The 27582-nt window shown below is 41.4% G+C and overlaps 1 protein-coding gene across 3 annotated transcripts in view; it reads left to right on the plus strand.

Annotated features, from left to right (window-relative positions):
• PUDP (pseudouridine 5'-phosphatase) overlaps window positions 1-27582 on the plus strand; it is a 297527-nt gene that overhangs the window by 245085 nt on the left and 24860 nt on the right. For 2 of the 3 annotated variants that reach the window (XM_075594567.1, XM_075594565.1), the window contains one exon: window positions 7678-7761. The exons of the other annotated variant lie outside the window; for it this stretch is intronic. In XM_075594567.1, coding sequence (XP_075450682.1) covers window positions 7678-7761 — 84 coding nt within the window. The remainder of the gene's footprint in view (window positions 1-7677; window positions 7762-27582) is intronic. 3 annotated transcript variants of the gene reach the window in all.

Here is a 27582-nt window from a genome sequence, read left to right on the forward strand (position 1 = left end):
GTTGGTTAATGGTCAGTATAATTAAGTGTAACATGAGATCCGAAGATGCGGTCATAAGGGCTACAATAATTTCCTTAGTGCAGTATTAATACTGTTTAATGGATTTTTCTTCAATTCAAAATTATAGAGTTTATGATAACTCATCTCTTTAAAAACAATGGCAAAAGTGTCAAATGTATAGATGCCAATTAAAGACATTTTAATTCCACTAATTTATGATTCCAATTACATGATTCATTCAATAGTTAATGCTACAGTAGATTAAATATACTGAAATAATTATGAATTAGTTTTATACAGCATAACCAATATATGTAAAGCTACTCTGCAACTACTCTGTAGCTTGGGTGTGGAAAGGATGATTTGTAACTGTGAAAGTGTCAAGTTGCATTCTGATTGTCTGTCTTTTGGATTGCAAAATATGAATACTGTAGGTTAGCATAGAAATGTCCATGTAATATTTTATTATATCTGACAGTATAACACCATTTGAAACTAATTATGTTTTTAAAAAGGTGTCATTTCTGTAAGCTAACGAATGCTTAGAAAAACGTGAAATTATTAAAGAATTAAAGAATATGACAATTTTACATTTATTTGCATTTTTATGAATCTAAAAATCCAGACAGCATAGACCTAATTAGAAAATAGCCATAGACCCCCTTATGTTTTCTTTAGTTATAATTTGAATACATTTCAATATATTTAAATTAGTAAAGTTTTATAATATGGTGGGTGAGTTGAAGAAACCATAACTTTTACAGTATGTTAAACTAGCTGATATACCCAGCGTTGCCCGGGATGTGCTGCTCACGCGGTGTCCCTCCCTCCTGTCCCCGGTCCCCGTGGCTGGCTGTCCGGGTGGGGGGGTGTTCCTTCCCCTCCCCCCTGTTCCCCGCCGCTCTCCCCCCCCCCCAGTCCCCGCCGCTCCTTTTCTCCCCCCCCCCCAGTCCCCGACATTCCTTTCTCAGGAGTATGCCTGGCTGTGGTTGGCTGGAGAAATTTAGCACAGGTGTATACTCAGGCAGAGGAATCAGCAACAGGTGTTGCATAGGCAGAGGAGCAAGAAAGGTTCTGCGCATGTTTGCGAGTGCCGCGCATAGTGGGTGCGTGACGGTGGTGTCACTGCGCGAGCGTAGCCTAGAGAGTGGCCAGCGGAGACGACATTTAGTGCAGAGTGTGGTCCGCGCGTACCCCTAGATGTAATGCTGGTATTTGCCGTCAGGCGAGATATGCTGCAGTAGGCAGGAGAAGCGGAACACCCTGTCGCGGGTTGGGGTAAGAGAGGGTCACGGCGTGCGCGCCGAGGATCGCGGATCCTTACATAATGGACTGTTGGGTGTCGTCTAGCACAGAGGTCCCGAACGCCAATCCTCAAGGACCGCTAACAGTGAAGGATTTAAGGATAGCCTCTCATTAGCACAGGTGACCCAATCATTTTGACTGAACCACCTGTGCTCTAGCAGGGGTATCCGTAAAATCTGCACTGTTAGTGGTCCTTGAGGACTGGAGTTCGGGACCTCTGGTCTAGCACCAGAAGGTGTCTTATGCCACTAATGTTTAGTAAATATCCCTCTTACATACTGCAAATGGCAACATACAGAAAAAGTAATAAACACTTTTAATTTAACTTACTGTACTGTATTTTTAACTTTGCATTGCATTTGACAGTTTTTATTTGCTTAGTTATTTTTTCTAGTACTATTAATATTATTTTATTAAATCATTGACTGTTTTATTTCTTAAGCTATTTTTAATTTTCCTCTTTCTTCTGCTCATCTCCTAATATCCTTAATTAAGCTCTTTATACATATCACAACAATATTTTAATTCAATTAACTTAAATTAACCATTTATGTAAATGAGCTGTGGTATTGCAATTGCCATTTTAACTGTGCTTAGTTGTAATCGAACGTGGCGTGATTTGTTGCAATTGTCTTTTTATTTGCCTTTGTTCAGTTTTGTAACTTTAAATAAAAGATTTATTCCCAAATGTAAGGATTAACCCATCGCCCTGTTTATGTTTATTCCAATGTGTTAAATTAAATAGATTGTGGCCTGCTATTGAATTATCTTCATGCACGGTTTATCATTAATCTATAAAAATAAATAGTTATTTAGTCAGTTCAGCTAATCAGATGAACACAATTACCTTACCCTTCATATTGAAACCAAGTTAAAACAACTTTGATTAAAATCGTTCAGTATTTGATGCAAAAGAAATAATGTAAAATAAAGACGCAGAATAAAAGATGTCTGAAGATGTTTGCAATGGTGAAGCTCATGCACATTTCTGCTACGGCTGAGTCCCCACTGGCGCTGAGCGCACTCATGCTTGGAGAGTGTCCAAGCATGAACGCCGGGTGTCCTGAATTTACGCGCGTGCGGGGGGGGGGGCATTGCGGGTAGTTGAGCGCGCTGGAAAGTTAGGTTTTTTTGTTTATCTGAGCGCGGGTGAGCGTGTGCACGAGCACGCACGCACAGCATGAGTGGGGACTAACATATCTATATATGTAAGTTACCGCTGCAAGCGCCGCCCGCTCAGCGCTAGCGGGGACGCAGCCTAAGAGGTTTGTTAGGGTCCAGGACTTCATCCGTGACATTGCATTCTGGTTCATTGGTTAAACTTGTGCTTTCTGTACATGCCCATGTGTGGAGTAAAGCCCCTCCCTCTGTTAATCACTGTTTATGCACAACATAGTATTTAATAGATCATAGATCAATCATCTTTGGGGTTTTTTTTTTTTTTTTAAATAGTTATACTTATGAAATTTAAAAAATACACCATGCAATAATACATGTGCGATACTTTAAGCATGTTTTACTAAATTAAAGGTACAAAATGGCAATAAAAAAAGTATATTCTATTTGTTGTGGTTATTTTTTTCCCCCTCATATTAAAGCACTGTAACATCAATTTTCTTATATCTTACAACATCAGAAGTGGAAAATATACAGATGTAGCATGAGTTACTGTCCTTGGTACCATGCCAAGGCAAGAGATTCCACACTCGTGTGCGCCGCAGATTTGTGGGCTTCATTTATTTAATTGCAATGCAGCATGTGTCCGGCAGATGGCACAGTGAATATCCTTGTCCATGCCAATGCTGAGCCTATTGAACAGAACAAGAACTTAACAGGTGTTTTTATACTTTAACTGATTTCAGTGGAAGGCAATTGTTGAGATTTAAAATAAATTATTTAAACATAAGACGCATCATTATTTCATAGAGACACTTAGGGACACCCAAAGAGGGGGAAAGATGGACACACCTTTGTATAAGATACTATTTCTTTAAGGTCATTCAACACCTCCATCACTTTATTTAGACTTTACTTGGTTAACTAAGAGCAATAATTTAACGCCCCCCTGCTAGAAATGTATAATAATTTCTAAAATGGTATGGAGATGTCTTTATCACACCATAGAGTCTGCTGGAACCATACAAATCATCCCCACATTCCTGCGCCACCAGTTCCCATGAGGATATTGGGACATGATGGACTGGGTCTGGATAGTAGTTTTCCCACTAGATTAAGTTGGAATATGGTACCTACTCTAGTAATTTCAAGTTGTCTTTATTTATTAATGATATACAATATACTGTAGTATTTAAACTGTCTATTACTGTATGTTTTGTTGAGTAATACTGGCTGAGCTAATAAGCTCCTCATGCTCATGCTGAGTGATGAGGAGGAGCACCAACGGTGTTCTTGGCACAGCAGGACGGGGACCATGACCTATCATGGTGACTGGAGGAAGGGGATGGCAACTACAAGAGCTCGACTGGGACAGGAAGATATTGTATACTGATCCTGTGAGTTTCGTTCTCTGTGTGTTGTACTAAATGCTGTTTGCAGTACTGTCAGTGTATAAGTGTAGAGAGTTGACTGTGTTACTGCTTCATACAATCGTATGTACAAAAAAGATGGTGTGAGATGATAGGGATACCTGACGCTGTATATTAAAGGCTATTACTGTTAGTTCCCCTACCTGTCAAGACGGCGACTAAATACCTACTGTAACCTGACAAGCCATCTTAAGGCTGCGCTTATTGTGCCTGCGACGGCGACGCAACATCGCTACAAAACAATGGACTTCTGTCGCGAGCGCTTATAGTAAGCGCGACTGGCGACATCACGATGTCGCGACCAAAAATTTGGAAGCCGGGGAAATTAGATTTTTTTAGAGACTGTCGACACATGACTGTCTCTGAACCAATTGATGACCCTGTCGCTAGCGACGTCACTGAAAGTTAAATTATAACTTTTGTGAATGGCGTCACCGTCGCCAGCACTATAAGCGCGGCCTAAGTCGCAATATGGTTGCCAGCCTATATATAATGTGCAACTCTCAGTTAGCCATCTGTCACAAGTTATTGTGTGCTGATAGCCTCTGTAATTTGATTATTGTCAAGTGTTGTGTATGTTTCTCTGGGAAACATTGCATGCTGGGCCCATGAATAGGTTAGTAAGGCCAGCAAACAATATCTTCAACAGTTTTCCTTTGTACACGGCCAGCTGCTGTGCTCAGGAAATAAGGGCACGTCTGTCTGCTGGGTAGACACACACTTCACAAGCAGAGGTATTGTTTTGCCTAAGCAGTGTGGAGCCTACCTCTGCGGGCGGTATGGAGCTGACATGAGGAATCTGGGCCTGGGTCGCAGCTCTGTCAGTCCAATTCCCATTGGTCAGTTCCAATTTCCCACACTCCCAAGCATGCCCCTAGAAGATGTCCCAGAGAATGGTCATCTATTGGTCCATCTCTGACGGGCCCTCGAGCTGTGATAGGTGTCACAAATACAATCTCTGTACTGATTGTTCGGCACCTGGACTTCCCTGCTTCTGGATGGAGGCCGGGGTTTATGTAAATTAAAATCGATCCGATCACCATGGTTATACATAGGTAGAAATAGTGTCAAGACGCTATCTGCTGTTTGTGGTTGGTCTCTGTGCCTAGGGAAAAGCTGGATATATGAAGAGCAGTGGTAATCCATAGTCACTGGGATATCCTGAGGTGGACCACATGTGGAAGACATCCTGGATAAGTGTGTTGTGGTGTGTATTCGTATGGGGAGAATGTTATTTTTTTTTCATATAATATTTAATACTTTTAAATTCTGTCTGTTTTGTAATAAAAAAAAAGTAGGGCATAAAATTGTTAGAAATGTTTACTGGAATTTTCACTAAAGAATGAGTAGCTTGTAGCTTACCTGTGTACGGAACACAAGAAGTCAGAAGTGATGCATCTCTTTCCACTGCTACCAGTACTCCTGCCAAAACGGTCATCGGAAGAAACATTGTATTGAGATTCAGAGCACCGAGCCGTGGCTGTAGTTTAATACAAAAAAAAAAATGTGGATTGGGAATTAAGCAAATATAAGGCCCCATTCACCTTACACATGAAGGCAGACCAGCTACAAGACGAGGAAGAGATCCTCAGCCTGTCCGCCAGCCAAGAAGATGGCACTAGCCCTGTAGTTCAGAGAGAGAGAAAGACAGTTAAAGGTGGGTGGAGCTAATTTTTATTTAATATATATATATATATTTTTTCTTTAATAAATAAAACAAATATTAAACAATAATTTATTGTGCAGTTAACAAAAGTACAAGAAACATTAAAAACCAAACGTATAAATTAACTACAACATTACCATAGCCCACCCCCACTAGCCATTACATTACAAATCCCTAATTACAACAGGTATTTTTTTATTTTTGTGCTTTGTACAGGGAGATCTCCAGTCTATGCAATTCCATACTTAAAATAATGAAGCTCTCCACATCAACAGTTCTTCCACTAATAGTGAGATTGGCTTCCTTTGTGTGATGGGTGGTAAAATGTTTCCCCCTCTTCTCATGTTTGCACTTTTTTGATCTATGTCTGTACTTGAAAGTGCTAGACCCTGGTTCTGTGCCCAGTACAGGAATTGCACAAATAAGTCTCCTGGATCCAAGATGGTGTTGGTTGAACTGGTTTTCAGGATTACTTTCATGGACAATCTTTGCCTTTACCAATACTTTTGACTACTGTACAGTTATTTAAGTGAACGTTCCCTGTTAGAAAAAAATGTACATCAGAAGCTTGCTATATCAGTATTAGTAGTTAAACCCTCCCCTCACACCCCATCAGTAGTCCGCTTTTCCCAAAGTCCTCCCTATAGTTGTTCAGAGTAATGGGCCCATGTGAGGTCCTTAAGCAAATAAATCTGAAAATGGTACATTACAAGAGAATGGAAAACATTACATTTTTTATGACTGCGAAGAACTAGGCAACAGGGCATCTCAAAATTCATTGGAGGCCTTGTCTTGTAGCCCATTCTCATCATGCTTACTGTAGGTAACTAGAGGGTTAATGATGGGCATCAGTATTGTGCCCAGGTATGTCTATGCATTTTAATGTAAAATGTATATGTTATGCTTCAACTTCTGTGACACTGTTCTGGTCTGGAGATTATGGACATGCAGGAGTTTGTGAATGCTTGGGCTAACCTGAATTTCCCTGAAAAGTGGCTTTTAATCACTGTTCTACTGCACTGTGTTAATCTCAGGCATTGAATGACTGGGAAAATGAGCCCATTGTGGTGGGCCTTTGTGAGATTCCCTGTGCGGAGGTCAGCAGTGGATCGTGAAGAGACAGTGCTGTGGTCTGATGCAACTGGCGGAGCTGTGGGCTCGGGAGCTGGAGCAAAGTACCAGGAGCTAATAACGAGCTCTCTGGGAGGATCCTCTTGCTGGGAAGCTGCAGTCTTTTTGTGCAGCATCGACAGGAGCCGATTTCAGTGCTGGATAGTGAGGGTGGGTATCATTGGAGATACTGTAGACCCCAGGGAATAATCATGGCACCATTGCAGAGGAGACCAGAAACCTGTCTTCATCTGGAGGAGCACTGCTTTGGGAACCAAGCAACTTCCAGAGGTCTGGGACATCTAGCTACAGTGAGTGGTGGTTCCCACCACAAGGGGCTAGGTAACATCTCTGCCCTTTTTTTCCTTTGTGAGATTCAGGACATTTTGGGGTATCCACAGTCTGTGGATAGATGTCCCCACCACCAAAACAGGAACGTAGCCAGTTGACTACCAATGACCAGGAGACTACCAGTCACTTTTCATGTTTTATTCTCTGAACATCTGGGAAGTTACCAGAGGACTGGGGTTGACTTTGTAGACTGTTTTAGGCTCACCTTGAGCCCTCACAAGTACAAAGAGAGCCCCGAGTCACTTAGCTTAGGCGGCATCCTGGGGGACAATGATCAAACCCTTTTTCTGTGAGCGTTTGCCATTTCCTTTTTTCTGTATATATCCCTGTTGTTGTGTCCCCTTATTATAAATCCAAAGTTTATTTTACTTCCTGTGTCTAGCCACTGTAACCTTGGTCTCTGGAAAGCCCTAGGGACTATACAAGGTTTGAGCCTTCCCTACAGAATCTGGTAGCACGGGATACCTAACACTCTGGACACACATCAGGGACCTCCGGACCCCCTGATGTGACAATGATAATTACAACTGACACTCGATAATAATTACGAGGTCAATGAATGATTAATATTACATACCTGTTCCTATCCTGTTTTTTCAATACCACCAGAAACACATTTTTGATATGGTTGATATAGTTGTAGTTGCATTAATGCCAGTACTTTTTCATCCCTTTCAATAGTTCATCTTTGTTTTGCAGATTTTGAAGGTTTCTCAGTATCAACACCTTGTTTGTATAGAAACCACATTTAGTGACACAGAACATCACTATTGGCTGATTAAGGTAACAACTGCCTTTCAGCATCTCTTAACATGGTAGTTCCTGCACACATGTGCATTAATTTGATTAAACACAAACGGTATTCGTTACATTGAATAGGTGTAGAGTACGCATGCACAGTAAATTAATGGAACACATACTGTATGCATTCCATTCTATTGGCATATACCTGTTCCATGCATGTGCCCAAAATCAGTGGAATGCTTATGCGTTCCATACAGTATACATAGAGCGCAGATGCACGGTGATATTGCGACAAAGTAGCTCAGTATTTCTTAAATATCTTACATGTGAAACTGTAAAAGAGACAGCCAGGACATGTTTGTGGAAGAAGATTGTATTATTTTTCCAAGGTCTTTCTTATTTCTGATATGTAATAAATATTTTCATAAATCTTACACAGGTTATTGTAATTTACTTTAATATATATTTCCTAATTTATAAAGACTGACTGTGTTATCTGAAGTTTTCTAGCATTGAAAGAGTACTGTGTATGGGAATAAGGGGTGGGTTGCATTACACAGAACAGTACAAAACCTGCAATACTGTAGCAATAGCCTGTGCATTGAAATTACAGCTCAACCCCGTTATAACGCGATCCGTTACAATGCGAATTAGCTTATAATGCGATGCAAGCGTGGCTCCCAATTTTCGTGTTTATGAATACTTTACAACACGATTATTGGTATCTTAAATACTTTATTGTACAATGCATACAATTGTTCATTATTTAGACACAATCCACCTATAATGCAATGTGATTCTTTGGACCCAGCGTTATAAGGGGGTTGAGCTGTAGCTTAAAGACATACTAGCACCACCTATCATTACTGCAAAGTAGTTACTGTAGCTACAAAACACAACTGAGCAGCTGTGCAAAGACGTGCAAACAATTACCAGGGAATTGCACTAGGTTTTGCATGGTCATGGGAACAGTGTCTTGCTACATCTGTATGTTCCAGCTGATGTCCCTTGATGTTTTATAATGAAAACCCCTGCTGTTATCTTCCCTTTGTCTCTTTGAGTTCTAATTTTGAATTATTCAGAAAGGTTGAATGGTTGAAAACCATTCAGTTACTGTAGCTGCCAATTTACTGTATCCCTTTTGTTTGTATTTATCAATATCCCTAGACATGATGCATGTTTTCTCTCTCGGTTTCTGTTTTCTGTCTTTCAATTCCGCATAATAGAGTGATACATATTGCTGTCAAAACATGTGGTACTTTTAATTGTTGATCATATTATAATATAGTACATTATGCAGTTTAAGGTTCAAACATTACAAAAAACATTAGAGACTTCTAAGTGCATTTCTCTATTGCTTTTGCTGTTTGTATTACACACTGCTTGTGTAGTAAAGTACTGAGTTGGAACTTCCCTCCGCAAAGACACCTTTTTTTCCTGTTGGACTTGTCAGTTGAGTTTGAATACAGATTCTGTACTGTAAAGCTGGTAGTGGTTCCAAACTGGACATAATAGGATTATGGTGAGTGAAGAGTTTGCCAAAAACACAAAGAAATATGGGGTCAGAAAAAAAATATGGCTCTGGGTACACTAGGTTAACCTATAGTTTGGCAACATCCAATAAACACAGCATTGTGGAATTGTGCTCAGCCTGTGAAATTATACCAAGCAGGTAATGAAAACCATTATATCCTTGTCATCAAAGCCATAATGACTGCTAAGTAGTGTATTTTGTCTTTATTTCAGCAAAATTGTCATTTTAACCTTTAGATTAAGAGAATTATATTACAGCACCATCTGTCTGTGCATCATTACTATGTAGTCTTAAACAAATCAAACAAGTTAATAAAAACAGATTACCTGACATTGAAGCATACTTTAGGTTTCCATATTTTACAGCATAACATTACATTTATTTTTACATGATCCAAAGTCTTTTCAAATGAGATTTTACACTATTTCACACTTATATTCTATTTTAAGATATATTTTTTTACATATTTGTCATTAGCATAATACTATCTATGCAGATACTGGAAATGTATTTGCTGCACAAAAAGGTAAATTGTTTATTGTTTATTTCAATGGCTGAATCATTTTTTTAGAGTCCTATTAACTTTCAGATTTTTACTATACTCTGTTCTGTATTGTAGAGGCTAAATATGTTGAAAATTGTTTTTAATGTTGTGGAATGCCATGCACATCAGGTTTAAAATAGGATGTCTGTCTGCACTGGATTGTGTACTCCTATCACTGTTAGGCCTCGGGCATGTCAGCGTTTATGCGCTGACCCGTGCTGAGGCGCACTGCTGCTCGGCAGTGAGCCCCTGCAGCCGCAATGAGAGCGGCTTTAGCAGGGGCTCGCTTACACTTCCGCAAGCGTGCGGAAGCGCAAGTCTTAGCAAAATTTTTAATTCAAGCGCTCAAGGGAGCGCAGGGCTGGTCACGTGAGCGGTTCGCCCAATGAGGGCGTACCAGCTCCGTAATGTCACAGAACCCCCCCCCCCCCCCATCCCCTCACACGCCCCCGGACAGCACGCAGACCAAGGCCAGGGAAAGCACCCGCTTTCCCTCAGCCTCCGCGCGCCTCAGCACGGCTGCAGTCCTATGGACGCAGCCTAAAGTCATGAAGGACACAGCAATCTGATTCCCTAATAATGTACTGTATTAGTAAGGCAATGATGAATTTAAATGTAAGCGCCGTGATTGAGATTTGAAGCAAGTTGCAATCTTGGGGACATTTGTAAGCGGCTGCACAATAATACTGCAGTTTGTCAACCACACAGATGTCTTGTTTTTTTTGAGTGATCTGCAGTTTATCTTATAATATATATTATGGGCCATATTTAATGAGAAGTGCTAATCCGTAAGAAACATTACATGCCTGAAGACACCTTACAGCCCATTCACTTGAATGTGTCGTAAAGGGCCATATTTACTACTCTGTACTGTAGAAGGTGTTTAATGTAGTAGTTCAGCTTTGTAAATAATGTAATACATTGTAGAGATACTCAGGTTTGGAAAGGCTAATTCTGAGCCCTCCACCGGACTCTCCACAGTTCATATGAATCTGGACCATGGCTCAGGTCTTCCTTTCCATGCACAATGCCAAAATGAGTCAGAACCTCGTTTGTTTCAGATTTGGGCTTGGAAAGAAATACAGAGAACTCAGCAGCAGCCAATCTTGCTACATTTTTTCAGACCGATACGTGCTGCATCTCTTTCCCACCCTAGCTGCATTTCACAAGCTGCAGGGATAGAGGAATTCTGGTATTGCTGAAGTAGTGGCTCCTAAAGGGGTTTTTGAAGCAAGGGAGTCTGGTTCAAATCCTGGTGTCCTCTCCTTGTGATCTTGGACAAGTCACTTTATCTCCATGTGCCTTAGGCACCAAATAATAGATGGTAGGCTCTATGGGACAGGGACGTGTCTCTGCGAAGATTATATGTACAGCACTGCATACACTCTGGACTCTACACAAGAAAAAAACATAGTTATTATTATTGTGGCATTGGCCTTGGTACAAACCATAATGTTGTATTATCAAGCCATAACTCACTGGGTTTCTTCCCAAATAACATTCCTAATATGCAGAGCTCCATTCTGCAGTACTGATGCAATACTTTAAAATACATAGGGGAATTATTTGAAAAGAAAGAGAAAAAAGTTTTTTTATTGTACGTTTCCATAGTATTCAATAGCAGAAGTAATGGAGAATATCACAGAATATCCAGTCATAATGTGCCAGGGGAAGCAATAACCGTAGCTACTTTACATCTGTACTGAACTCGTATAGACTTTGAGACTAGAGAGGCAGGTTAGATGTCTCTGACTAGGACTGTCCCCAAGTACCCGACAGGTAACCTAAGGATGTTAAAGCAACAATCCCCCCCCTCTTTTTTATGTAACCCCCCCCCCTGCTTTTCTTTTTGGATGAGAACCAAGTTAAAATTCTCCTTCCAGCAAAGCAAAATGGCTGCCAAACCACAGACCAATAGGAAGCCGCAGTATCGTTGGTTGCGGTTTACTATTGGCATCCTTTTATCTTGGACTCCCCCTACTTCCCATCCTAGGAAAAATAGGGAGGTTGGTATGGGGTGGATTGCTGCTTTAGCCAAAATATAAACTAAATAATTATTACAGCTAAACCCCGTTATAACGCGGTGCTCGGGGTCCACCCCGAGTCCACCGCGTTAGTAACGGGGTCGCGCTAATTAAAAAAAAAAAATGGCCGCCGCGCTCCTGATCGGGAGTGAGGAGGGAAGGAAGTTAAATAAATAAATAAAAATTTAAAAATGGCGGCGATTCATCCGTCCTCCCTCTCAGCCCCCTGGTTTTGCACGTGTCTGTGTCCTCCCAGCGTGTGTGTGTGTGCGTGCGTGTGTGAGAGAGAGAGAGACAGTGTGTGTGTGTGTGTGTGTGGGTGTGTGTGGGTGTGTGTGTGTGTGTGTGTGTGTGTGTGTGTGTGTGTGTGTGTGTGTGTGTGTGTGTGTGTGTGTGTGTGTGTGTGTGTGTGTGTGTGTGTGTGTGATGGTGAGAAGGGGTGGGCAGGGTGAGGAGACACTAATCTACCGGAGTCACTCACCTAAAAGTTGCAATATAGCAATGCTAACAGTGCATCTCTCAGGCTTTAATGCAGGGTCCCCTACCTGTTCGTCATCACCGCTATGCCCAGCATCAGAGCCGCTGTGCGGGGTCAGGGAGGGTGTGACAGATACCAGCACCTCGCACAGCCTGCGGGACTTGGGTTAGCTGCAGCTCCGGTCACTGAGTCCTGGTGAGCGGCGGGAAGGAGGGAGAGGGGTGGGGAGGAGAGGCTGGGAGAGGGTCCCAGAGCGCGAGGCTCCCCCTCCCCGGCCGGGTCCACCACGCCCGGCTCTGACTCACCTCCGCCCACCCTGCACTGCAAATCACCCGGGCAGGAGGAGTTGCCATAGAGACAAAGGGGGGTAAAGGATGCAAGCCACGCCCACTTACCTCCTCCTATATGGCACCAATGACTGCAGAACAAGCATCCCACATCCGGGCACTCTTACTGCCTGGCCTCATTCAGTCGCCCCGCCCACAGCCCTCTTCTTGTCAATCAAGCCGTCCGCTCTCCGCCCCCTGCGGGTGATGTCATTATTCCAACCTCCACCGGGCTGGTTGGCTGCTGACATGTGAAAAACGGGCTGGTGGGCTGCTGACATGTGAAAAACGGGCTGGTGGGCTGCTGACATGTGAGAGGGGGGGGGTGGGCTGCTGACATGTGAGAGGGGGGGGGGGGGGCTGCTGACATGTGAGAGGGGGGGGGGTGGGCTGCTGACATGTGAGAGGGGGGGTGGGGAGGGGGGGGTGGGCTGCTGACATGTGAGAGGGGGGGGGGGGTGGGCTGCTGACATGTGAGAGGGGGGGGGTGGGCTGCTGACATGTGAGAGGGGGGGGGTGGGCTGCTGACATGTGAGGGGGGGTGGGCTGCTGACATGTGAGTGTATTGTGAGAGCTGTGTGCAGTAAGTGTGAGCAATGAGCAGTGTCTGTGCAGTGTGTGTCAGTGTGTGTCAGTGTGTGTCAGTGTGTGTCAGTGTGAGGAGTGTGTGTGCAGTGTGCAGTGTGTGTCAGTGTGAACAGTGTGTGTGCAGTGTGTGTCAGTGTGCAGTGTGTGTCAGTGTGAGCAATGAGCAGTGTGTGCAGTGTGAGCAATGAGCAGTGTCTGTGCAGTGTGTGTCAGTGTGAGCAGTGTGTGCAGTGTGTGTCAGTGTGAGCAGTGTGCAGTGTGTGTCAGTGTGAGCAATGAGCAGTGTGTCAGTGTGTGCAGTGTGAGCAATGAGCAGTGTCTGTGCAGTGTGTGTCAGTGTGAGCAGTGTGTGTCAGTGTCAGCAGTGTGCAGTGTGTGTCAGTGTGAGCAATGAGCAGTGTGTCAGTGTGTGCAGTGTGAGCAATGAGCAGTGTGTGTGCAGTGTGTCAGTGTGTGCAGTGTGAGCAAAGTGTGTGTGCAGTGTGCAGTGTGTGTGCAGTGTGTGTGCAGTGGCAGTGTGTGCAGGGTGTGTGCAGTGTGTGTGCAGTGTGTCAGTGTGAGCAATGTGCAGTGTGTGTGCAGTGTGTCAGTGTGAGCAATGAGCAGTGTGTGTGCAGTGTGCAGTGTGCAGTGTGCAGTGTGGCAGTTTTTTTTAAAAACGGGAGCCACGGGAAAACCGCGTTATAACCGAATCGCGGTATAACGAGGCGCGTTATAACGGGGTTTAGCTGTACATAGAAAACAACTTAAGGATATAAACCAACAGACGTTAGGCAAAACCATAACCAATACTAAAACCTAAAATTATTTTTAGAGGCAAAAGCAAAACACCATGCAAATTAGGTTTCTCTAATAAAATGTTAATTTTTAGACATCAAAACTATTTCCAGTGTCATGGAATAAATATTTGGAATTTGTTTAATATATATACTATATTTAAACACTCACAGACATGTTTCAACCACCCTGTGAGTGGTTATTCGGGCTTTGCATCTGAGTCCCATGCTGTGCTTAAAAGCTGTGCTAACAGCGAGCATTAGCTTATAAGGGTTCAATGTAAAAATGGATTTCAGGCAAAAGGTGACATGGTGTGCTCATTTGCATGTCAATTCCCAGAATCTGTTGCTGCATTGGAAGCACTGTATGCTAGGTGATAATGGTGAAGGGCAGGGTTGCAGACCTGTCTAAGACATGTGAATGTGCACACAAGTGAGCTTTTTATTTGATATATGTAATATATATATTCACACCTACAGTATACAGATATGGATGGCTATAGTTATAGAAGTACATATACACATACACAATCACCACACTTATTAAGGTTATGGTGGGTAAAAAAAAGTGACAAAAACTCTCCACAGTAAAGCATATAGCAACTGTAAATATTACTGTATATTCATTTGCATGTTGCAGGGTTGCAGACCTGTCTAAGACATACAAATGAATATACAGTAATATTTACAGTTGATATATATATATATATATATATAATACAGTGTTCGACAAACCTATACATTTGCACGCCCCGGGCTAGTGGATTTAACATCGTGGCGAGCGCCTATTGGCCCAAGCAGCACACATTTGGTACTAGGTGGCGAGAAGATTTTTTTGTTCGGCGAGTAGATTTTTTGGTGATTTGTCGACCAATATATATATATATATATATATATATATATATATATATATATATATATATATATATATATATATATATATATATATATATATAAAACCAAAAAATAAATAGATGATACCGTTCTGTGGCTAACGAAATGCTTTTATTTGTGCGAGCTTTCGAGATACACTGATCTCTTCTTCCGGCGATGTTACAATTGTATATATATGTGTGTGTGTGTGTGTGTGTGTGTGTGTGTGTGTGTGTGTGTGTGTGTGTGTGTGTGTGTGTGTGTGTGTGTGTGTCAAAAGGAGTGCTAGTGGGCATGGCTAAATGTATACAACAAAATAAAGGTTTAAGCTCGCCCCTCCCCACTTTCCAAGTTGGCAGGTCATTTTCATTTTGCTGGGTTACGACAGATCCAATGCTGATCATTCTTCCTGTAATTATACAGGTAAATAAGAATTTTAGCTCAGGGAGTGTTAGGACCTGCTAACGGTCATACCTTGAAGTTGGCAGCAGGCTTAAGATGCTTTGGCCAAAGGGTTGAACTAAATGACCCTTTTTCAAGAGAATATATAGGTATTGCACTGTGTATTTTTGTCACATTGGAAGTAGCTTTGGGTGTCTGATTTAAAAAAAAACAGTTTATTTTTGGTATTTAACTTTCTATCTCAAAAGTGTTGCTAGCTTTTTAGGCAAAAAAAAAAAAAAGAGGATGATTAACAGAGTTTATGAAGTAGACTGGATTCATTACATTCTTATATTCGCCAAAGAACATCAAGAATTGACAAAAAAAACTGGTATGTTCGACGGCAGAGCAAGTAAAATCCACCTCCTCCCCCCAAGTATGTGCACCGGCCCTTCCCTCAGTATATGACTCCCCACACCCCATTGCCCTACCTATGGGGTCTTACCCGACTGCTGAGGGGACCCACCTAGGTCCGATGGTGGAAGTTGGGCCGACATCCGGTGGGGTATAACACTGTATTAGGACCGGGGGTTGGCCCCCTGTGGGAGGCAGGGTTGCCACCTTCTGCTGAATGATAACCCGGGCTTTTTAAAAAAAATGTTTATCTGTCTTACCTTTTCCGGTGGCATCATCATCTGGCGGCATCTCCCCTGCATGCTCCCGTCAAAACGGCTCTGCGATATGACAGCGGGAGTCACGTGATGTCATGGCAATGCAACGCCATTTGAAGTCGTGGAGCAATTTTGATGGGAGCATACAGAGGGATACAGTATGTCTCCCGAGAAGTCAGTGAAGACTTCAAGGTCGGACCGCTGGGGCGCTCCTCCCTGGCTGTCCTCTGCCGCCCTGCTTCAAGTTCGCTCTCTCCAACGGTCCAACTTGTCTGACGTCCTTCACCCAGAGATTTTACATCATAACCCGTAGCCTGGGGATAAGTATCCTAACCTGTAGTTTCCGAGTCAAATCCAAAGTGGTGGCAACCCTGGTGACAGGCAACAGAACAACGTCACTCCAGAAGTAGGGGATAGGGATACAGAGTGAACTTTACAGAACTGTCAGAACACTCTATTCCGACTGCTAAAATAAGTGCCGGAACAGTGCAGAATTGTGGGAGAATTGGACTCTGAAGGCCATGAGCCCAGTACAGCTGAACCAACTGTATGTTGGGTACTGGGTATGTTACTGGGTTTTTTTTTTTTTTTACTGAAAGAATAAAATAATTTCTAGATTTACTACTACAAAATGGTGTTGAAAGTTCTCATTGAGAACTGCAAGAGCTGAACTAAATTTGTAAACCGGCAGAAAGCTCAGCACTAATCTCTTATGCTCGCTCAAATCTTGATCTGCATACAAGTATAATTATATTCGAGTATAGTATACTGTGATGAAATGCTAACATGGCATGTCATTGGAGGGGCAAAGGTAACAGAGTTACTGATTGAAAAATGATGAAATGCTGATTACTTTATTGATTTGTGAATTGTCCTTGTTTACTGGAAGAATGTATTTAACATTAGCTTTTGTAAAACAAAAAAAAGATTTTCAACCCAACACAAATTATTCTAGAATTTTCCTTTGTTTATTTCAGGATGATTTATTTTTGTAAATTGTCCCAGCATCATACACAGCCTTGTACTGTGCTGTGATCTTACATGCAGAATGATAATGTTATGTCTGGGACAATGGTGCTTATTATTCTGTAAAGTGCCTATAAAGTAAATGGGATTTATTCTTGGTCAATGTCTGTAACGAGTGCTCAACGCAAACAGGACGGAACTGCGAGGCCGAGGTGGGGATTTGTAAACACTGACCTGAAGCTTAGAATCCACGTCCGGTGTGCAGGTTCATCGTCGTGTAGCCGGGTCAGTGTTTGGAGAGGTAAGGTCATAGATATACTCACCGTGATCGAGGGTAGAAGACTTAAGGATAGTACAGGTCACTTAGCCGAGGTCGAGGGTAGTAGAAGGTAGAGTGGTAGATATCCGAGCCGAGGTCGAGAGTTGCAAAGGTAGACTGGTAGATATCCAAGGGGGGGTTGAGGGTTGCAGAAGGTAGAGTGGTAGAGATCCAAGCCGAGGTTGAGGGTTACAGAGGTCCGGGAAGTAGGGTAGGAATCCGTGGTCAAGGTAACTGGAATGCAAGGCAAGGTAACGCAAGACAAGGAAGGCAGGGTACGGAAAGCATAAGCTTGTGTACAGCACTTCGTCACTAGGTAGAGACTACTATGCTCAGCCGATTTGGAGCAAGGATCGCTGAGCATATAAAGGTCGGTGAACCAATTGGATGAGAGGCACAATACTGAAGCAGATGATTGACTCTTGATTGTAGAGCCAATCCAAGACAAGGAGCACAGCTGAATATGATAATCACTACCGCACCACATGATCGTCACGGGCGGAGTTAGCACTGCATGTGTCCTAGATGAATCAGTGTTCTGATGTCAGTACTAACTTGTGTTTGGATCCTGCGCCGGACTACCCATGGATGGTGCCTGCGCACGATCCTGTCCACATGAGGTGCGTCACTGGGGTCGTCACAAGACACGTCACGGAGGTGTGGCCTAAGCCCGATCCTCACAATGTCTTGACCAAGTATACCAAAAGCTTACACTAGGATTTGAACCAGGTTGTCCAACTAAGATTCTCGTCTTTATACTAGGCTACTGCTCCTTTAAGAGGATATAGTTATTAATAATTCTTAGTATTCGGGACTGATGCAGACCAAAACCATATATCTAGTCATTGCAGAATTACTGCATTATGCATAGGACATAAAAAAAACCTGTACAATTCCATCCCAGGCCCTTCCAAATCAATAAGCATCAACATCGTTTTATGCTATCCTCTTTAACACGTAGTGACTAGTCATTTGGGGTTTCATCTCATGGCATATCATACATACTTACAATTTATTTAGCAAACATTCTGTCAACATTTCATGGATGAAACAAAAATAAACTACACCACAAGTCAATTCTGCAGCAAGCAATACTGTAAATGGCATAGTTGTCTGTATACTGTTTACTTATTTTTTGTATAGTACTGCAGTTTAATTTTTTTTAATGTATATGTAAAGCAAATAGTCGCATGTAAGAGGTATAGATTTTTAGTGATGCAAACACACATGTAAAAAATAATTCAAATCTGTATATAAAATTCCACATCATAATGGAACATATTTACTCTCTCTAATACATTTTATATCACACTCTCAATCCTTCAGACAAGCAATTTTTAATAGATTTGTCAGTTCAGCCACAGGTATGCTTGCATATATTACCTTGTTGCAAGCCCAGTGAATGTTGTTCAGTTTGATTCTTTTCTCAGGCTGTTTCTGTTCTAAATAACTGAAGCCCTCTGCTGTGAGGGTGGACATATCCTTGACAACATCACGGTGGTTTTGTAAGGTTAGTTCATGCTAATTTTTCAATCATGATTTCTTTTGCAGAAGCTTGATAGAAACAGCAGCCTTGATATTGAATGATTCAGTTGATCATCTTGAAACACAGCTTTACTTTAGATGGAAGTGACAGATAACTGCTCTGTTGAAGAGACTTAACGTTTAAGAAAGATGTATCTTTGCAACCACACATATACTGCATACACATATATTACAAAAATGAATTACAGTCATTCGTGTTTCATAAGGAAGGGCCTATAAAATGTTCAAGGTCCTATTTTACATGCAAATCCCCAATTATAGTATGTAGCACAGATGTAGCAGCTGTTAATGTTCCCGCTGGTGCGTTTCAATAGGTTACACATAACGTGCCGGCGTGAGCAGATTCCTTTTTAATGGCATTAGCTGCGCACGAGAAAGGGGTGGGGCTACCGGACTATTGTACATGCAAGTGCAATAATGCCTTCTACATCTGTAGCTATATTATATACAGTATCAAAACCCTTTTTGCCCCATTTCCTATGATCAAACTCAGTTGTTCTATATTTAGGTACTTTGAAAGGAGACATAAACAAATGAATGACCTTTCTTGGCCTTCCCTAGAAAATGAAAATACATTGATCCATATTTACTAAGTGGTGCCACTCCATAAGACACCGTCTGGCACGGGAAGACCCTTTATAACCTAATCACTTCGTGAATGTAGCAATCCCTCTCTTTTCTTCCCAGAAAACAAAAAAGGAAATACAATAATGTACTCTGGGAATATACTTTTTCCTACTGGTACACTGCTGATAGTAATGGGACAGTTGGAAATCCAACAGTTCTACTATAGGGCCAAGAGACGACCTGGTAATATTTGGGGATGATACCTTATAAAAGTAAGGGACCTTTTCAATCTTGTATCATTGCAGTAGGCTCATGGTTGCTGTATTACTCTCAAGTTACTTAGGGCAAAAGGGAGGATGTATTGTTGAGGATCTATGCTCCACCATCACTATACATAGTTGGGTCTACTCTGTAGGGGTTATTCTTTAACTGCAACAGGGCCAATCAGGGCACTATCCCACAGAAACTCCAATTGACATCAATATGAGTTTCAGGGCAATTGTTCCCTTATCGGCACTATCACAGTTTAACAAATAATGTCCAATGTTGCAGAGATGTGCTATAATAATATCCCAGGCTGAATATGGAGATAGCTGTCTTTGTAGAGAGCCAGCATTGTGGCAGGCTTCATTACTTAATGGTCCCCAACTTTAAGTTGCGAGATACATCTTTCAGATATACCTCACGGTAACAACTGAGGTTTATAATAAGAAGACGGAAATTCGAGCTCAAAAATCACTTATGTCTAATGTGAATATCAAACGTGATGAATTGAGTATAAAACATGTGAAAACACTCTAAAAAATATCAAAGTATATCATATATATACTTGTGAATAGTGCAGCTCAGACGAAACAAGACTTTTTCCAATCATCAAACAAACAAGAAGCAGGAATGCGGAGCGCCAAATATCCCAGTATATATGTGAAACAAAAAGAAAGAGATATATAGTGCAACAATGTATACAGTAAATATTCTGCGCTGAAATGAGCAAGATCAATCCAACCCATGTGATTGTTAAAATCAGGCATTTTCTAACGGCCTTGGACATTTGATCGTGGCTGTTTCGCCATGACCAAATGGCCACCGGTGCTTCACCGCAACTCACCCCTCTGATATATATATCAGAGTCACTCCACTCCCCATTTGTTGCTTCAGCCACAATCCATGTCGGGCAAATAAGTGCTTCATTCATTTAAAGTGCTTCTCCCCAACACTAGATCTGCTGGACATTTTTTGGACACAGTTTTGGACATTTATTTATCCTCTATTTTTTATCCATATATATTATTTTATTGTTATTTATGCTTTTTCTGTATTTGTGTCATTTGTACATCCAGTAACCAACCTTTATTGCCTTTTTTAAATTTTCCCTTATTTTTAACAGCCACATAGGATTGCGCTTTATTCTCTCTCAATTCTTTAGGATACGCATATCTTTTTAGAGCTGCATCCTATGGCCTATTTTCTCCTGACCAGTGCCTGATATTCTTTACACAATATTATTACATTTTATTATCACTTATAATTTCACCTAGTGCTATTCCTAGCGCTGATTTGTTTTTTGTTTTATATATATACATATATATATATATATATATATATATATATATATATATATTGTGATGCCGACACCACATTGCAGTCTCTTTTATCCCAAATGAGGCAGGAAACGCTGTATTTCTCTATACTTGGGGTTTATTTACAGGGATAAATAATACGAATAGGCCCACCATCCCTTTAAGAAAAACAAATAAAATCCTATCCCTATTCAGGGAACTAACTGATTTCTCAGGCCCTTACTATCAGGGCCGCCAGCTAAGCCGGTTGTCAGCCCAAAACATGCTCTGGCATAAGCAATACAGTAACAGCACAGTCTTTGTAAACAATAGAAAGGGTCTTCCTTATCTTAGTCCGTCTGGCGTTGTTCCTGCTTCAGCACAGTCTATCGTCCTTCCTTCTTCTCTTAGGGATATAACCTCACGGGAGCTCAGGGAAACTCCTGTGTTCCTCTGTAACCAGCCATCACTGCTTCAGCACAACTCTCTCAGCAGGGTCTCTCACGCTTCTTTAGCCAGCCTCCATTAGCTGGGGAGCTCCTCTGTCTCCCTCCCCCTTCTCTGGGGAAAACTGTCTCTCAGTGCCTTGCTGCTTCCATACTTTTAAGGCACTTCCTGATTAGCCAGCAGGTGAGTTATCTCTATTTAGGTGTTCTTGACAACTCCAGGGAGGATTAACTCTTTCCAGCACCTAGATGCCAGTGCTGGTATCAATATATATATATATATATATATATATATATATATATTATATATATATATATATATATATGTATATATATATATATATATATGTAGAGGTCTCAGTACCGTGTTAGCCGAACTTCAATAATCAAAAAATAAATAGATGATACCGTTCTGTGGCTAACGAAATGCTTTTATTTGTGCGAGCTTTCGAGATACACTGATCTCTTCTTCTGGCGATGTTACAATGAATGAAGCAAGCAAAGCTATACTATAAACAGTGTCTATTGGAATGTTATCTGTGCTGGTCCTTCCCCCGGTGTGGATGTGTTTTATGGCTGGAGGTGTCAAAAGGTACCTGAAAGCAACTGATGAAAGAGTGTGTATGTGTATCAGTGTGAATTAACATGAATGGAGAGCCCACAGTATATACAGTGCTTTATAAAAGGTGTGTGGAGTGGGAGCGGATATAAATGGTGTGGGTGGGTGTGGAAATGTGAGAGTTAGTAGCATAACTAAAAGTGTGTGTGGATACTATGTGGTCCCTATTGGTGTATAGGGATGGAAAAACATGGAGTATAAGTATGTGTGAGAGACAGCTGTGTGTGCATACATCTAGCACAGTATGTACAGACATGTCCTATAGCGCTCATGGGAAGAGAGTTCACTTGTGTCAGTAATGACTCATAAAATTTCGATCTGTTTAGGCCACTGCTAAATGTCCCGAACAGTTGCATAAATTTGTATTCATGCAACCGTCTCTCTTTCGGTGTTTTAAGATTACCTTTGAGTATGGCAACCCTCAGATCGTTCATCTTATGGCCAGAGTCAGAGAAATGTTCACCAACAGGACTGTCTCTTGTTCTGCGTGTGATGCTGTGGCGGTGCAGGTTCATTCTCTTGTTTAGCCCCTGCCCTGTCTCACCTATGTAGTAGCAGCCCCCTGGGCATTTCATGCACATGATGAGGTACACAACATTGCTGGAGGAACAGGTGAACCTTCCTCTGATTTTGTATTCCCGATTCCTGTGTGGTATTTGTATTGTGTCCGCTGTGTAGAGCATTGCGCAGGTTTTGCATCTTGGGTCCTGGCATGGTTTTGTCCCGCATTCAGTTGTACTGCTGAATACTTTACTCCTCACCATAATATTCTTGAGATTATGGGGTTGTCTGTATGATAATAAGGGTGCTTCAAGGAAGACCTGTTGCAGTCTTGTATCTTCCTGGAGGATGGGTTGTAGTTTCCTGGCGATCTTGTGTAGGGCTCCTAGGTGTGGGTTATATGTGACCACCAAAGGTACCCTGTCGCTTGTCTCCTTCTGTTTGTATTCAAGGAGATCAATTCTTGGTATTCTGGTGGCTTTGTGAATTTGCTGGTCTACAATTCTGTGGTTGTACCCACGGTTTATAAAGTCTGATCTCAAGGCTTTAATCCGCTGGTCTCTGTTTGCTGTGTTGGAGCATATCCGGTTGTATCGTATGGCTTGACTGTAGATGGTTGCATGTTTGGTGTGTGTCGGGTGGAAGCTGTTGTCCCTCAAATAGCTGGCTCTGTCTGTAGGTTTGCGGTATACAGAAGTCTGTAGTTGGTTGTTCTTTATAGTAATGGTGGTGTCTAGGAAATGTACTTCATCCGGAGAATGGGTGAGTTTGAGGTTGATGGTCGGGTGGAACGTATTGAAGTTGTCATAGAACTGTAGGAGGTCCTGTTCGCCAGAGGTCCAAATCACCTGTTCCTCCAGCAATGTCGTGTACCTCATCATGTGCATGAAATGCCCAGGGGGCTGCTACTACATAGGTGAGACAGGGCAGGGGCTAAACAAGAGAATGAACCTGCACCGCCACAGCATCACACGCGGAACAAGAGACAGTCTTGTTGGCGAACATTTTTCTGACTCTGGCCATAAGATGAACGATCTGAGGGTTGCCATACTCAAAGGTAATCTTAAAACACCAAAAGAGAGACGGTTGCATGAATACAAATGTATGCAACTGTTCGGGACACTTAGTAGTGGCCTAAACAGAGATCGAAATGTTATGAGTCATTACTGACACAAGTGAACTCTCTTCCCATGAGCGCTATAGGCCATGTCTGTACATACTGTGCTATATGTATGCACACACAGCTGTCTCACACACATACTTATACTCCTTGTTTTTCCATCCCTATACACCAATAGGGACCACATAGTATCCACACACACTTTTAGTTATGCTGCTAACTCTCACATTTCCACACCCACCCACACCATTTATATCCGCTCCCACTCCACACACCTTTTATAAAGCACTGTATATACTGTGGGCTCTCCATTCATGTTAATTCACACTGATACACATTCACACTCTTTCATCATTTGCTTTCAGGTACCTTTTGACACCTCCAGCCATAAAACACATCCACACCGGGGGAAGGACCAGCACAGATAACATTCCAATAGACACTGTTTATAGTATAGCTTTTGCTTGCTTCATTCATTTTAACATCGCCGGAAGAAGAGATCAGTGTATCTCGAAAGCTCGCACAAATAAAAGCATTTCGTTAGCCACAGAACGGTATCATCTATTTATTTTTTGATTTTATATATATATATACTGTATATATCAATGTGCAGTGTAACTAATGGATATAAATGGAAAGTGACAGATCCCCTGTCAGTTCAGTAGAACATTGAGAGTGTTTGGATGAGACACTGTTTTCCAGTTGAAATCCTTTATCTCTGCATTTTTACTGCAGCACGAAGCCGTCATTTTGGAGCAGTCTTTTTTTTTTAATAGCACTGTTACCTGCTTCTTTAATGGCATTTCATCCTGTTAACAGTAAAACAGGAAGGCAGGCAGAGAAATGAATTCTATAATTGCTCTATAATTGTACATATGACAGGTAATTTAACTTCAGCCATCAGTGAGGTATTCAGTTAAAGCTATTTTTCCTTTTGTGAAACTGATCTACTGTATGTTAAATTGTACCATTTTAAATCTTCTAAGACAGTACTTCTTAAGCCTATAACTAGTTAAATACATTTGGCTTGCAGAGCTGAAAATTCATATAATAACAGTGAAATTGCACTTTTACAATTACATGTGGAACTGTGAAAGCAATACTGACCATAGCTATCTTGTCAGAAATAACAAAATTATATATTTTGTTAAATATGCCCAGCACATCCTGCAGGGGGCACCAAATACAGGACAAAGAATATAATAACATCTGAATAGCTTTTGTAGGGAGCTGAAAGAAAGATTTCTTAGGCGTATGTGTGTGGATGTGTATATATATATATATATATATACAGTATATAAAGACACACACACACACACACACACTGTATGTATATGTGTGTGTCATCTAAGTTAGTTTGCTTTAATATCGCTTTGGTCTAGTCTTCTTTGATTCAAGGGGAATACAATTGTTTTTATTTGCAAACTTCATTTTCATATCTGAATATGTAGCATCACTTGCAACAATGACGGTTACTGTTGCAGTCTCACACACTACATTTTATAACTGCTTAAACCAACATAAATAATAGGAAAATAGCAAGCTCTAAAAAATACCATCACAATGCTGTAGCTTATGGGTAGCTGTAGTCAGCAGTATGTATCATGAACATTTTCTATGGAAATGCGGCCTTGCCTTTTAAAGAAGAACAATGCTTCTCTATTACTCTTCCAGGCTTCTGTTGATTAAACTAAAATCGGAATACTTCATATAATCGAAGACTGTCTAAGAAATGCCTGGGAAGTTCTTGGGTCTTGTGACTCAAGATGCCTCACAAAGTTCTTAGTGTTGTCCTCCACACACAGTCCTCTATGAAAAGAATTATCCAGCCATCCGGAATGATCACAGTAACCTCCCATGTAAATGTGACCTTCTCATTACTTCATAGAGTCTCAGTGTCTCTGTCTGTCATTCACAGAAGCACATTATTTCACTTGATTGAATCCTGTTTGGAAGCAAGACATTTGTAATTCTCTCCTCTGTCTGGTTCTCTCTCCACTTGCTTATTCTTTCTAAACCACCAGTCCCTAAAAAATAACTTTTCTGTATAATTTTGTGGAATATCTTTTCTAACTTGGCCTTGTAGTTCTGTTATGCGCCAAGAGGAACTGCAAAAAATAACATAGTTATAATTGCTACTTTACTGAAGGGCATTTAAGACATGCAAATGGTACAATTTTCTCTTCTGCATTACTGCTCTTTTTTTATGCCCTCTGCAATTTCTGATTGCTTTGCACCTGTGATAAACCTTACTGCAGATCATACCAAGCTATTCCATATGTCATTCTACCACAGTAATTTAGTCATAATAGTATAGAAACATAATCGCGTTCAAACACACCTTCCCCTTTGTGTCATGTGTGCAAATGTACAATCTACTAGAGTGTGGTCACTGCACTATATTATTGTTTATGTTTTAAATGGGCACATACAATCTATTTTACTAGCTACCAGTCCCATCCATCTCGGGTGTAATGTACTTTAATTCTATCACTTGACTTAAGTCAGTTTGTAAACATTATCTTAATAATGCTCTTTAAAACACTGCAGTGGTGTTTACTATGTACAGAGCATTGATTAAGACACAATTACAAAATTCTTAATAAATATTTCTGTTTTCACAGTTTTTGTCCACTAAGGTGCCATATGAAAGACATAATGACAGATCAGTTCAACATCAGGTAGAATTTTACTCTGTGTTCAAATAAAAATACACAGTTGGAGTAGTTTAGAGAAACAGACACATTTGTTATATACAGCCAGTGGGTATAAACTTATAGGGGACCATGTCATATGGTTTTGAAGCAAAAGGTGGCACTGTGTGCTTATTTGCATGTCATTTCCCAGAATCCCTTGATGCAGTGGAAGCACTGTATGCTGGGTGATAATGGTGCAAGGCAGGATTGCAGACCTGTCTAAGCCATGCAAATGAGCACACTATATATATATATATATATATATATATATATATATATATATATATATATATATATATTTATTGTGTGTAGTGGGGAGGGGATTCTTGTATGTATTGGGGAGGGTGTTGTGTGTATTGATGGAAGGGGGGTTAATTTATGTATTGGGTGGTTATTGTGTGTATTTGGCTAAAGGGGGATTATTGTACGTATCTGGGGAAAGGGGTTTATTGTTTGTATTGGGGAAGGGGGTTATTGTGTGTATTGAGGAGGCTTATTGACTGGGTGGAAGGGTTATTGAGTGTTGGCAGAGGGGTAATTGAGTGTGGGATGGGTTTTATTGAGTGTGGGGTGGGGGTTATATGTGGGAGAGAGACAGAGGTGGAGGTGTATGGAGAGAGAGAGAGGTGGGGGTGTATGGAGAGAGAGGTGGGGATTTAGGGGGGGAGAGAGAGTTGGGGGTTTAAGGGGGGGATAGAGGTGAGGGTGTAAGGGGGTAGAGAGAGGTAGGGGTGTAAGGGTGATTGAGGTGGTTGATTGATAAATTGCACTAGTGCTTTCTTTTTTTTTTTCTTTACAGAGAAATGTGAACAGAGTTAGGTGCCAAATAAGATACAAAATGTAATGAGAGTTCTGCTCATGAGATCTTACAATCTAGAGGGAATGAGGGACAATGTTGAAACAAAAGGTAGTATCTGCTCATTGTGAGCCGGAGTATGCCTCAGGATGGAGTATGGTCCAGCCGCAAAGCTAATCCCATTAAGGTTTGAGGGTGGGGATGTTTGGCGGTGTCAGGTAGCGGGGAGATTGGTCCAGCCGCACAACTGGTCCCCATAGGGTTGGAGGGGAGAGGTGGATAGTTGGATGTTAGAGGTATGTCAATAATTATTTATTACTTTTCTAACAAATGCTGAAATTCATTTACTTCCAAATCTCATTTGGGTAGGAAGTTACTAAATGGCTGTAATTGAAAACTACATCATAAGTGCTCCATATTGGCCGGCATTCAATAAACTCTTATATGGGGTTTCAGCGCTTAATCCTGTATAAACTGCCATTTACTTGAATGACAGTTTACACAGGAACGAGCTCTAACACCTACAGTATT

The sequence above is a fragment of the Ascaphus truei genome, chromosome 3 (assembly GCF_040206685.1).
Source record: "Ascaphus truei isolate aAscTru1 chromosome 3, aAscTru1.hap1, whole genome shotgun sequence".
Lineage (NCBI taxonomy): Eukaryota > Metazoa > Chordata > Amphibia > Anura > Ascaphidae > Ascaphus > Ascaphus truei.